At 42.1% G+C, this 14,456-nt stretch overlaps 1 protein-coding gene across 1 annotated transcript in view; it reads left to right on the top strand.

The window, feature by feature from the left end:
• The window catches only part of sgip1a (SH3GL interacting endocytic adaptor 1a), a 182,431-nt gene that overhangs the window by 53,684 nt on the left and 114,291 nt on the right, over window positions 1-14,456 (top strand). Inside the window, exon 8 of the mRNA XM_068038061.1 lies at window positions 8,210-8,267. Coding sequence (XP_067894162.1) covers window positions 8,210-8,267 — 58 coding nt within the window. The remainder of the gene's footprint in view (window positions 1-8,209; window positions 8,268-14,456) is intronic.

Genomic DNA, 14,456 nt, shown 5'->3' with positions numbered 1-14,456 from the left:
TGCACCAAGAGAAGACACCCAACCTAAATGGATTGGTTGCTGCGTGTCCATCATCTTTTGTAGATGGAAGGATGCCAACTAACCAATTGTTCAGCCTACTATGCTGTTCCAGTCTTTGGGTCTGTTCATGTGTGGTTAATGTTATGTACATTAACTTTCAAAAGGAGTTTGACAAAGTAGCACATAACAGACTTGTCAGCAAAATTAGGGATGGTGGCAGCAGGATACTAAATTGGCTAAGGAACTGAAAGCAGAGAATAATGAAGGACAGTTGTTTTTTCAGATTGAAGAAGGTAAACCGTACTAGGGGTCAGTATGAGACCCACTGTACTTTTTGATGTATATCAATGACCTGGACTAAATTACTAAATTTGCTGATTACACAAAGATAGGTAGGAAAGTGAATAAATTGTGAGGAGGACATGAGGCTACAAAGGGATATAGATAGGTTAAGTGAGTATGCAAAGATCTGGCAAATGGAGTATAATGTGGGAAAATGTGAAATTGTCCATTTTGGCAGGAACAATAAAAAAGAAGCAGATTATCTAAATGGCAAGAGATTGTAGAGCTCTGAGATGCAGGGGAATCTGGGTGTCTTTGTGTATGAATCACAAAAGATTAGTATGCAGGTACAACGCGTAATTAAGAAAGCTAATAGAATATTATCGTTTCTGGCGAGGGGAATTGAATACAAAAGTAGGGAGGATATGCTTCAATTATACAGGGCATTGGTGAGACCTGTGTATAGTATTGGTCTCTTTATTTAAGAAGGATGTAAGTGTGTTGGAAGCAGTTCAGAGAAGGTTTACTAGACTGGTACCTGGAATGGGCGGACTGTCTTCTGAGGAAAGGTTGGACAAGCTGGGCTTGTATCCGCTGGAGCTTAGAAGAGTAAGGGGTGACTTGATTGAAACATATAAGATCCTGAGGGGTCTTGACAGGGTGGATGTGGAAATGATGTTCCCCCTTGTGGAAGAATTTAGAACTAGGAGTCACTATTTTAAAAATAAGGGGTAGCCCATTTAAAACCGAGACCCTCTCTGAGGGTCATGAGTCTTTGGAACTTCCTCAAAAGGCAGTGGAAGCAGAGTCTTTAAATATTTTTAAGACAGAGGTAGATAGATTATTGATAAGCAAGGGGGTGAAAGGTTATCGGGTGTAGGCGGGAATGTGGAGTTGAGGTTACAAACAGATCAGCCATGATCTTATTGAATGGCGGAGCATGCTCAAGGGGCCGAGTGGCCTACTCTTGCTCCTAATCTGTATGTTCTTATGGATTTGTGTATGCAGGGCATAATTTCAAAGTTTGCAAATGTTACAAAACTCATAAATGTAGTACCCAATAAGTTGGATAGTAACAGACTGCGGGAGGACATAGACAGACTGTTGGAATGGGCAGTCACATGGCAGATGTAGATTAACACAGTGAACTGTGAAATGAAATTTAGTCAGTAGAATGAGGATAGGCAATATGAATGAAATGGTACAATTTTCAAGGGAATGCAGGACCAGAGAAACCCCTGGGGATGTATGTACACAATCTTTGAAAGTGGCAGGACAAGTTGAGAAGGCAGTTTAAAAGCATATGGGATCCTGGGCTTTATTAATTGAGGAATAGAGTACAAAAGAAAGGAAGTTATGATGAACCTTTATAAAATACTGGTTAACCTGCAGCTGGAGTATTGTGTTCAATTCTGGGCACCACATTTTAGGAAGGATGTCAAGGCTTTGGAGAAGGTGCAGAAGAGATTAATTAGAATGGTACCAGTGGTGAGGGACTTCAGTTATGTGGAGAGACTGGGGATGCTGAGGTGGTTCTCCGTAGAGCTTAGAAGGTTAAGGGGAGATTTGATAGAGGTGCTCAAAATGATTGTTTTTTGGCAGGATAAATAAAGAGAAACTGGTTCCAGCAACAGCAGTGTCAGTAACCAGAGGATAATGATTTAAGGGTGAACCAGTGGTGGTGTGAGGAATCTTTTTTGTAACAGAGCAGTTTGTTGTGGTCTGGAATGCACTGCCTGAAAGAGTGATGGAATCCGATTCAACAGTAATATTCAAAAGGGAATTGGATAAATACTTGAAGGGAAAAGTTTTTACTGGGCTATGGGGAAAGAGCAGTGGAACTAATTGGATAGCTCTACCAAAGAGCTGGCACTGGTGCGATGGGCCATTTGGCCTCCTGTGTGCAACATTCTATAATTCGATGATAATTACTAATCCAACGAGTGAAACCTTTGTTTATAAGTCTGACGTTCATTCTGTTCCATTCAACATTAGCTTAATTCTAAACACTAATGACAAAGGATGATGTTTTACCAAGATGATTTCCTTTCACAGGATTAATTGTTGTCCATGCACCCATATCAGTGATTACAATCTCCCTGCAACTTGAGAACAAATGTGCAATGGCATGTCTCCAATTAACTTCTCATATTAAGCGAGTGGTTACTTCCTATTAAAATGTGTTGCTGCTATAAGGGTCAGTCTCAGTTCAAGGGTCCTATGGTCTCTATCTTTGTACACGTTTTAAACTATTTTAAGGTATTACAATTTAAGCATCATACTCCCCTATTTAACAAACAAAGGGTAAAAGCTAACATTATTATGATAAAAGGACAAATCAATAGCAGTATTACATTAACACAGTTCAAGTCAGTCTGATTAACCCTTTCCTTGTAGAAATCATGACAAAGAGAGGAACAGAACCTCTTCAAGGCAGGCATTCCATGAAGAGATCCATTTTTATATCAGAGTATAGGACATCAAAGAGGGATTCTGAGTAAATCTTAAGAATTGATAATGAATTGGCTGAAAGGTAGAAAACAAGGGTTTTTTGTAGTATAATATGCATAAGCTGTTGCTGGGTAGATTATTTATATAGACCTTAAGCAACATCAGACGTTGTGATGTCATGATTCTGAAGCTAGTGTGGCTCAGTGTTAATGTAGATGCCTTAGAGATAATACCTCTGTAAATAAACTCCTGTTGCTTTGACCCAAAGGCTACTATCCTCATTTAATATTAACAGCATACTGGCCAGTATAGTACAGTTGTTAGAGCAGTTTTGTCAAGGTGTATGTAGATTGTGAAAAGGGGGAGATGTTCAATTCTTTGGTCAGACCACACCTTGAGTACTGTGTCCATTCTGGTTGCTGAGAAATAAAGCAGACAGTTAAAGGTGGTGCAATAAAGAGCCATGAGGTTGATCCATAGAACTAAAGGTTTGAGTTATCAGGCAAGATTGGAGTAGCATGAACTATCCAGACTTGAAGGATGTATGAGAGGGAATCTTATAGTTTATGCAAGGTAGCTAAGGACTGGAAAATATAAATCCAGAACATAACTTCAAAGTAAATTGCAAGAACAGCCAGGCAATGACCATCTCAAGCAAGAGAAAATCTAACCATCTCCCCTTGATGTTCAATGGCATTACCATCGCTGAATCCCCCAATATCAACATCCTGGGGGTCACCATTGACCGGAGACTGAACTGGACCAACCACATAAATGCTGTGGCTGCAAGAGTAGGTCCAGAGGCTAGAACTTCTGCTGCGAGTAACTCACTTCCTGTCTCTCCAGTGCCTGCCCACCATCTACAAGGCACAAGTCAGGAGTGTGATGGAATACTGTCCACTTGCCTGGATGCGTGTAGCTACAACAACACTCAAGAAGCTTGACACCAACCAGGACAAAGCAGCCCACTTGATTGGCACCCCGTCCACCACCTTCAACATTCACTCCCTTCATGACCGACACACAGTGGCAGCAGTGTGTACCATCTACAAGATGCATTGCAATAACTCACCAAGGCTCCTTCAACAGCACCTTGAAAACCCACGACCTCTATCACCAAGAAGGACAAGGGCAGCAGATGCATGGGAGCACCACTACCTGCAAGTTCCCCTCCAAGCCACATACCATCCTGACATGGAATTATATCGCTGTTACTTCACTGTAACTGGGTCAAAATCCTGGAACCCCCTTCCCAACAGCTTGTTGGTGTTGGTGTACCTACACACCAAGGACAACAGTGGTTCAAGAAGGCAGATCACCACCACCTTCTCAAGGGCAATTAGGGATGGGCAATAAATGCTGGCCTAGCCAGCGATGCCCACATCCCATGAACAAATAATAAAATAAGGGTTCAAATTAGTAAAAGGTAAATCTGCAAAGATTAATGGTAGGTCACAAGATTGGACAGATTGTAAGAACCCGCAAAAAGTGACTAAAACAAAGAGGGAGAAAGAAAAGTATGAGAGAAAGCTAGCTAGTAATGTAAAATCATATAGTAAGAGTTTCTACAAGTATTTAAACAGGAAAAGAGTAACTAAAGCTAGTGTTGGCCCTTGAGAGAGTGAGTCTGGGGAATTGATAATGGAAAACAAGGAAATAGTGGAGGTGTTGAACAGTCTTTGGTCTGTCTTCATTGTAAAAGACAGATACTTGAAAATCAAGAGATGAAAGAGAGGGAGGAACTTAAAACAATCACTATCATTAGGGAGAAGGTGCTGGGAAAACTCTTAGACCTAAAGGCTGACAAGTCGCCAGGACTAGATGGCCTGAATTCTAGTGTCTTAAAAGAAGTGGCTGCAGAGATAGTTGAGGTTATAATCTTCCAAAATTCCTTAGATTCTGAAAGAGTCTCAGTGGATTGGAAAATAGCAAATGCAGCACTTTTATTCAAGAAAGGAGGGAGACAGAAAGCAGGAAACTATAGGCTACAGATATAGAAACATCTTTCATAGGGAAAATACCAGAATCTGTTAATAAGGAAGTTATAGCAGGATACTTAGAAAATCATAATGAGATCAGCCAGAGTCAACATGGTTATGTAAAAGGAAAATCATGATTAACTAATTTATTAGAATTCTTTGAGGAAGTAACAAGCAAGGTAGATAAAGGGGAACCTATAGATGTGGTGTACTTGGACTTCCAAAAGGCATTCCATAAGATGTCACATCAAAGGTTACTACACAAGAAGAGAACACATGGTGTAGGGGGTAACATATTAGCATGGATAAAGGATTGATTAGCTAACCGGAAGCAGAAAATAGGGATAAATGGATCTTTTTCAAGTTGGCAAGCTGTTACTAGTGGAGTGCTGGGTCCTCAGTTATTTACAATCTATATCAATAATTTGGATGAAGGGACCGAATGTGTGGTAGCTACATTTGCTGATGACACCAAGATAGGAAGTAAAGTAAGTTGGCAAGAGGAGGTAAACAGTCTACAAAGGGATATAGATAGGTTAAGTGAGGAGGCAAAAAATTGACAGATGGAGTATAATGTGGGAAAATGTGAACTTGTCCACTTTGGCAGGAATAGAAAAGCAGTAATAAAAACAAGAAATGCTGGAACCACTCAGCAGGTCTGGCAGCATCTGTGGAAAGAGAAGCAGAGTTAACGTTTTGGGTCAGTGACCCTTCATTGGAACTGACAAATATTAGAAAAGTCACAGGTTATAAGCAAGTGAGGTGGGGGTGGGGCAAGAGATAACAAAGGAGGTCTAGATTGGACCAGGCCACATAGCTGACCAAAAGGTCATGGAGCAAAGGCAAACAATATGTTAATGATGTGTTGAAAGACAAAGCATTAGTACAGATTAGGTGTGAATACACTGAATATTGAACAGCAGCAAGTGCAAACCTGAAAAAAAACAGTGGGTAAGCAAACTGAACAAACTAAGATGAAATGAAATAAATGCAAAAAAAAGGATTGTAAAAAATGTAAAAAAGAATGTTAAAAAAAGGAAGAAAAAATAACTAAAAATGAAAGTAAAATGGGGGGCTGTCATGCTCTGAAATGATTGAACTCAATGTTCAGTCTGGCAGGCTGTAGTGTGCCTAATCGGTAAATGAGATGCTGTTCCTCGAGCATGCGTTGATGTTCACTGGAACACTGCAGCAATCCCAGGACAGAGATAGAAAAGCAGTATACTATTTAAATGGAAATGTACAGAGGGGTCTGGGTGTCCTGGTACATGAAACACAGAAGGTTAGTATGCAGGTACAGCAAGGGATTAGGAAGGCAAATGGAATGTTGCTGTTTATTGCAAGGGAATCGAGTATAAAAGTAGGGAAGTTTTACTGCTGCTGTACAGGGCATTGGTGAGACTACATCTGGAGTACTGTGTACAGTTTTGGTTTCCTTACTTGAAAAAGGATATAATTGTGTTAGAAGCAGTTCAGAGAAGGTTCACTCGACTCATTCCAGGGATGAAGGGCTTATCTTATGAAGAAAGATTGAACAGGTTGTGCCTATACCTGTTGGAGTTTAGAAGAATGAGAGGTGATCTTATGGAAACATAAGAGCCTGAGGGGACTTGATAGAGTTGATACCAGGAGGATGTTTACTCTAGTGGGGGAGACTAGAACTAGGGGGCACAGTTTAAGAATAAGAGGTATCCCTTTTAAGATGGAGGTGAGGAGAAATGTTTTCTCTGAGGGCTGTTAGCCTGTGGAATTCTCTTCCCCAGAAAGCAGTGGAGGCTGGTCATTGAATTTAGTCAAGGCTGAGTTAGATAGATTTTTGATAGACAAGGCAGTCAAGGGTTACGGGGGGGCAGACAGGAAAGTGGAGTTGAGATCACAACCATATCAGCCAAGATCTTATCGAATGGCAGAGCAGGCTTGAAGGACTAAATGGTCTACTTTGGCTCCTAAGTCCTATGTTCCTAAATTTGGGGCTGCTGCACGAAATTCTTTACGTAGTATGATCAACATGTGGAATGGACTTCTAGATAAAGTAGTAGAGGAGGTGAAAACCCTGGAAGCTTTTAAGAAACAGGAGCTGTAGTAGGGACAGGAACTGTCGGATCCTTCTGAATGGATGAATTAAGATGAGCTGAATGCCCTTCCTTGAATGTAAATATTTTATCATTTCACACTTTTCAAGGGGATAGGTGACCCAATGATGACATAAGGGAAAATGTGTTTTTTTTCTATTACTTTTGGTTTCTCTCTAATGGAATCACAATTTTATCATACAGAAATGGGCCATTTACCCCATCAAATCTGTGCTGTTGTTTTTCAACAGAAATTACCTGTTCTTATTCCACTCTCCTGCTCAAGCCCGATATCCATTAATAATCATCTTGTTGCAGCTAATATCTAATTGCCTTTAAAAAGAGTTTGTGGCCATTTGTATAGTTATTACTGCAGGTAATCATTTTGAAAATGTGCTGACCAGATCATGAACCTTTGCAGCCAACATTGAACAGAATAAGAGTTGGAGGATAGAACAAATTAGAAGAGTTTGCATAGATTCAGTGTTAAACAGGCAGATGTACATTCAGCAAAATGTTTAATTGTAAATTCATAGTTCACTCCAAATATCAGTTCCCACTCTTCCCTTCTGGACTAACTCTCTGTCCAGAGGCAACTCCCCCACTCGGCAAAAACCCAGCCCTTAAATGCAAAACTATAATGAGTATCACCTGCTCTCTATTAACACTGAAATGAGACCTGTTTAATTAAAGGGACCAGCTGTCATACAGCACTGCAACTGAAAGTAGAAAGAGAATGTTTTCATAGAAGCCATCAACATCAAAGACAAAATAAAGAGGAGTATTCAATATAAGTAAATAAATTTGAAGTTTTTTCAATATATCGTTTGGAGGATCATAGCCAGAATAATTATTATGTATTATAGTGAACATGTGCTAAATAAAACTGAGGAAAAAGAACAAAGCCACATCAGAAGTTAGTTTACAGTTTGTCTTAGTCATACAAGTTGATATGTCAGCAATTTATATGAAAAAGTGATATAAAAATGAAATTTCTGGGAGGAATTGGCTGGTGCAGTGAGATACACATTTACCTTTCACCTCTGGTATATAACGTTACAATCCAGCACTCACTGATGGTCTGAAAGTTTCTCTCTCTCTCTCTCTCTCTCTAAGTTGAAATAACTCTTGCCATTTGACATTGTTACTGAAAATGTAATGCCATAAGTTGAAATAACCATAACAATTTACAAAATGAAGTTTATTTAAAATTTAGTTAAATATATGGGTCCAGGCAGGATGAAACCCTGCTCCCCTGAAATTCAGATTATGAACAGCTTGAGTCATAGATGGCAGATACTGCTGATCACTCCATTCCCAATGTGCAACAACAACAAAAAATTTGTACATGAGCAAAGCCACAAGAAATCACGAATGGTTGAAAATCTTCTAAGTGTTTCATTATATTACTTGTCTGATTTTCAGAATTCCCCAGAAGTTGATGATGAAGGATACAGTATCAGGCCAGATGACAAATCAGGTTATATCCTTTGGACCCTTCCAACCTCGCTTGGCTTCTCTCTTCACAGATGATGCCTGACCTGCTGAGTGTTTTCACTATTTCCTGTTTTTATCTCAGAATTCCAGTGTATTTTTTTTTCATTGAAGAAAATTGAATGCAGGATATTTTTGTATAGTTCAATCCTTTTAAAGCAGGCTGGTACTCCATTATAGGTCAGCCATTGGAGATCACTGGAACATAGAACTAGCTGTTGTATGTTCCTCACAAACAGCACCTCACAAGTTGTTTGCTTCTCTACCTCTAGAGGTGAAGCACTGACCGGACTCTTCCTCTGCTCTGGCCATGCAGGCTAGCAATTCAATTTAGATATTATTCTATATGGACTGCCCTAGCACCATCAACAATAGACTATATTTATGTAGCACCTTTGACATAAAATGCCCCAAGGCCCTTCACAGGACCAGTATAAAACAAAATAAGACACCAAGCCCATAAGTAGATAATGGCTGGAATTTTACTTTGGGGCGGAGGCCCGCCCACCGGGCCTGGAAGGCACACCATAATTTTATGAGGCTCGGGCCCTTAATTGGCATCAGGCAGGACTTCCACCCCTCTGAGGCAAGAGGTCTCACCTCCAAGATCTGCCAGCCAATCAGGGGGCCAGCAGCTCTTAAGTCCCAGCAGCGTCACCAGGAGTGGTGACCACTGCTGGGACTGCACCTAGTGACAGGAGCAGCAATGGAAGAGTGCCCAAAATAGAAGTAAGTGTGTGGGGTTTTGCCGGGGAGAGTCAGCTGGGCCCTGGCGAGGCGGGTGATGTTGTTCGGGGGGTGGCGTGGGATGTGCTCCAGCAGGGGTGGCTTGTACTGCGGGGGGAGCCCTCCATGCAGCACAGGATGTCCAATCAGGAGGGCCTCCCCAGTCCACAAGGAGACGGCCAGGTTTTACTGGGCAACCTTCGCAGCTGGTGAAGTGCCCGTCCACCACTGGTAATATACCAGCAGCAGTGGGAGGAGGCCCTTAATTGGCAATTAATTGGCCACTTAATGGTCTTTAATTAGCCTGGGGCGGATGGGCCATTTGTCACCGCCGCCGCTGTCTGTAAAATTGCAGCGGGGATGGGAAGGCAAAGGGACCCCGCCCACCTCCCACTCAATTTTACGCTGCCCCCCGCCTCTAGCCCGCTCCTGTGTAAAATTTCATCCATTAGGTCAGATGACCAAAGGCTTGGTCAAAGAGGTAGATTTTAAGAAGTGTCTTAAAGGAGGAAAGCAATGTCGAGAGACGGAGATGTGTAGGGAGGGAATTCAGAATTAGATGAGCACAAATATTTTGGAGGGTTGTGGAAATAGAGGGGATTACAGAGATAGGGAAGGGCAAAGCCACGGAGGGATTTGAAAATGAGGGTGAGAATTTTAAAATCAAGACGCTGCTTGACCAGGAGCCAGTGTAGGTCAGAGAACACAGGGGTGATAGGGGAACAGGACTTGGTGTGAGTTAAGACATGGAATTTACAGAAGGTAGAATGTGGGAGTCCAGCCAGGAGTGAATTGGAATAATCAAGTCGAGAGGTAACAAAGGCATCAATGAGGGTTTCAGCAGCAGATGAACTGAAACAGGGGCAAAGTCAGGCAATGTTTTGCAGGTGGAAATAGGCAGTCTTAGTGATGGTGCGAATATGTGGTTGGAAGCTCATCTTGGGGTCAGATATGACATCAGGGTTGTGAACAGACTGGCTTAATGTCAGACTGTTGCGAGGGAGGGAGATGTAGTCAGTAGCTAGGGAATGGAGTTTGGAGCGGGGACTGAAAACAGTGGCTTCAGTCTTCCAGTATTCAACTGGAGGAAATTTCTGCTCATCCAGTACAGGATGTCAGATAAGTTGTCTGATAATTTAGCAATAGTGGAGGAGTTGAGCGAGGCAGTGGTGGTGGTGAGGTAGAGCTGGGTGTCCTCAGTGTACATTTGAAAACTAGTGCTTTCGGATTGTGTCGCTGAGGGGTAGCATGTAGATGAGAAATAGGAGGGGGCCAAGGATAGATCCCTGGGGGACACCAGAGGTAACGGTGTGGGAGTAGGAAGAGAAACCATTGCAAGTGACATTCTGGATACGATTAGATAAGAATGGAACCAGGTGAGAGCAGTCCCACCTAGCTGGACGACAGTGGAGAGGTGTTGGAGGAGGATGGTGTGGTCAACTGTGTCAGTGGCTGTGAACATGTCAAGAAGGATGAGGAGGGAAAGTTTACCTTTGTCACTCTCACATAGGATGCCTTTTGTGACTTCGATAAGAGCTGTTTTGGTACTTTGGCAGGGGCGGAAACCTGATTGGAGGGATTCAAACATGGAGTTCCGGGAAAAACGGGCATGGATTTGGGAGGCGACAACACATTCAAGGACTTCGGAGAGAAAAGGAAGGTTGTAGATGGGACGGTAGTTTGCAAGGAAGGTGGGGGTCAAGGATTAGTTTTTTGAGGAGGGGGGTGATGACAGCAGATTTAAAGGCGAAAGGGAGAGAATCATTAATAATATCGGCTAACATGGGGACCAGGAGGGGAATTTGGGTGGTTTGCTGTTCAGTGGGAATAGGGTTGAGGGAAAAGATGAGTTCAGAGAGGGCATGAGGAGAGATGGGAGAGAAACTAGAGAAAGATGTGAGTTCAGAGCTGGGGCAGGGGGGAACATTATAGGAAGTTTGGCCAGGTGGACTAGTGGGAGGGAGGGACATGGCAGAGGCAGCTGCTTGAATTGATCTTAGTGACAAAGAAATCCTTGTGTTTCTCACACTTATTGTTGGAGGTGAGGGTGGAGGAGACAGAGGAGACAAGTGGGTTGAGAAGGCTGTTTGCAGTCGAGAAAAGAAGCCAGGGATTATCTTTGCATTCCAGAATGATCCTGGAACAATGCACAATTTTAGCAGATGATAGAGTTTTAAGTGGCCCAGCCAGATCTGGTGGTGAATGGCTAAACCAGTTGTCTGCTATATCCTGTCAAGTCTGTGTCCCTTGGTCTTAAGGGAGAGCAGGTGAGGGCTGTACCAGGATAATGAGCAGGGTAAGAGAGAATTGGTTTTATTGGGGACTAGGGCATCAAAGATAGAGGTGAGGGAGAATTAAAAATAATAAATGCTAAATGCAGTTTTTCCATTATTGCTGCCTCTGCTCTGAATTCAGAACAAAAGCTGGACTATATTGTGGAACTACTTCTAATGAGGCGCTTGTCACCATTTTTGAGAGCTCAGCTTTTTAATTACATATATGATGTCACCATTTTAAAAATAGCACCAGTTTGTTTATGAACATAATTTGAAAGCTCCACCAGTAACTCACCAGTACAGGCATTTTTTTTGTACTCCAATTTTTTTTCTTTCTGTCCTGATGGCATTGACTCTTGCCAGTATACAATTTCATGGACACCACTCTCCACCCAAGTGGCCAGTGTTTTGTAATGAACACGGACAGTGAATGTCATCAAGCTGTCCAACCCAGGGACATCACAGTCAAACACAAACTTGTTTTAATCTAATGTCCACTATGTGCATGTTCCAGCAAGTTTGCCGCAGATCCACACTGGACAGTACATTTACCTACTGAGGCATTGAAGAAATTTGAAAATTCTTTAATTTTTAATTGGATTTTGCATCTTTCATTGCTTATGAAACAGAGGCGTTTTTTGGCTCATTCCCTCCCCAACTCCCACATTGTAATGTACTGTAGCGATGGCTTCACTTTTAAGAAACCATACCTTTAGGAGATAAGGCCACTGATGCAATTGATGACATCATCAGACATATATAAGGTAAAGGCACCATTTTGAGAGACACGCTCGGCACATGTCTTACAAAGAGCACATACACACACCAGCGGGGAAATGTCCTGGACCTGAGATCATACAATGTAGATGAGTAAGGCAATAAATAGTGTTTCTGTTGAATCCAAATATAAAGCCTGCGGTTGTCATTTAAAGAAGACTTAAGAACACAGCACAACACTACATTCTTCTGGTAATGAGGAGAAAAAAAAGATGAGGCACAGAACGATCCAAGGACAGAAAGCAAACACAGACAAAAAAGTCAAGAGAAAACCAGGACTGGATCAGAGAGAAATCGTGAACTGGAATAAAGAGAAAACCTGGGCTGGAACAGAAAAAAAGGTTTTGTTCCAGATTGAAGCAATTGCAATTACAATGTATGTGCAACAACTGCCAGTCTTTCCAGCCTTTATAGAGACAGACAGCAACCAAGGGCCACGCTGGAGCAAATGGCTAGCAAGATTCGAATGTCTAATGGTGCGACTCGATATCCATACATCCTGAAGAAAGAGAGCGTTACTCTTGCACTTTGCTGGACCAAAGGTTGGCATATCTTCGATACACTCAGACACCAGAACTGATGAGAATTATGATGCAGCGAAGAATGCTTTAATAAGATATTTTCAACTGAGGGCAAATCCTCACTACAAAATTTATGTCTTCAGGCAAGCAAGCGAGACCCTTGACCACTACGTGACGAGATTCAGGTCTGAGCCAGAATTGCAACTTCACAGATGTGGACAAAGAAATCATCTCCCAGATCATTATGACCTGCCAATCACCAAGACTAAGAAGACAAGCTCTTAGGGAGGATGAATCATTAAACTTGCAAAGACTATTCGATATTGGCAGAATGCTGGAAGCCAGTGAAAGACAAGCTGAAGTCTTAGAAGGGAAAAAGGCAAGTAACATAAGATGCGAATCTCCTGAGGCCAGGTCAGGATTGTTGAGAGAATCCATGAATGCTATAAGAGGTTGGTTTCACCAGAGAAAGACACCAAACACAAGGGCACAGATGAATCCCAGATAAAGGTTCGAGGCATGTCAAGAAAGATCACGACAGAGATCATAGTCACCTCATGTTTGAACATGCAATCATTGCGGTGGTGCATATCCTCATTATAAAACTTGTCCTGTGAGAGGAAAGAAGTGTAAAGTGGGACATTTTGCAAGAGTATGTAGATTGAAGCCTGCACAAGACATTAATAGAGTTGAATGTCAGCAAGACGATTACATATTCTCAGCATAAGAGAAGATTTTTGTTGCTCGCAATCACAATTATCGATGCCTGCCCATGTGCAATGCGTTCATAGGCAATTTGACAATCTCTATAGTAATTGACTCAGGAGCAGCAATCGACATAATGGATGCCCAGCATTCCATGAGTTAGAGAAAACTGAAACTGCAATTGAACAAGCTGATATCTAAAATCTTCTCCTATGATCAGATACCCCTCTTCTGGTCCTAGGGATCATCCAAGTTACTCTCAGATCCTCCCATGGGTCCACATGCCAGACTGAGTTCCATGTTATAGACTCAAGCAAGGGAAATCTGCTAAGTTTTGAAACTGCCAGCGAATTGAAGCTGATTGCGATCAGAGGACTGAACAATCTGACGAAAGAAGACATTCTGAAGAAGAATCCATAATTCATGCCTACTCAATCCTACATGCACTCAACAGAAAGCTTGAGGGATAGAGATGAGTCAAAAACAGAGGATAATGATGCATGCAGACCGACGGATGCAAGCAAAAGATAGTGAGATAAAAGAAGGAGACAGTCCTGGTTCGGCAAGAGAAAACATTGAAAATTAGATCACCATTTGAGCCAGGAGTGCTTATGATCGGTCAGAGAGAAGGCAGCATGATCATAGCAAAGAGAGGAAACTGCATTGTGAAGAGAAATGTGACCACCTTCAAAAGAGTCAATGCTAAAACAAATTCCAGAAGAAAGTGACAAAGACAACTTTGAAGATTTCATACTTGCAACAACTCAAGAAGCAGCTCACCCAAATCAAGCATAGCCAAGATAACCATAAATGCCTGAAGGTTGCTATCCAGGATAATAGGGCTGTTAAGAAGGCATATGGTGTGTTAGCTTTTATTAGTAGGGGGATCGAGTTTCGGAGCCACGAGGTCATGCTGCAGCTGTACAAAACTCTGGTGAGACCGCACCTGGAGTATTGCGTGCAGTTCTGGTCACCGCATTATCGGAAGGATGTGGAAGCTTTGGAAAGGGTGCAGAGGAGATTTACTAGGATGTTGCCTGGTATGGAGGGAAGGTCTTACGAGGAAAGGCTGAGGGACTTGAGGTTGTTTTCGTTGGAGAGAAGGAGGAGGAGAGGTGACTTAATAGAGACATATAAGATAATCAGTGGGTTAGATAGGGTGGATAGTGAGAG

This window comes from Heterodontus francisci, chromosome 8, assembly GCF_036365525.1.
Source record: "Heterodontus francisci isolate sHetFra1 chromosome 8, sHetFra1.hap1, whole genome shotgun sequence".
Classification (NCBI taxonomy): Eukaryota; Metazoa; Chordata; class Chondrichthyes; order Heterodontiformes; family Heterodontidae; genus Heterodontus; species Heterodontus francisci.
This window is presented reverse-complemented; position numbering and strand designations above follow the sequence as displayed.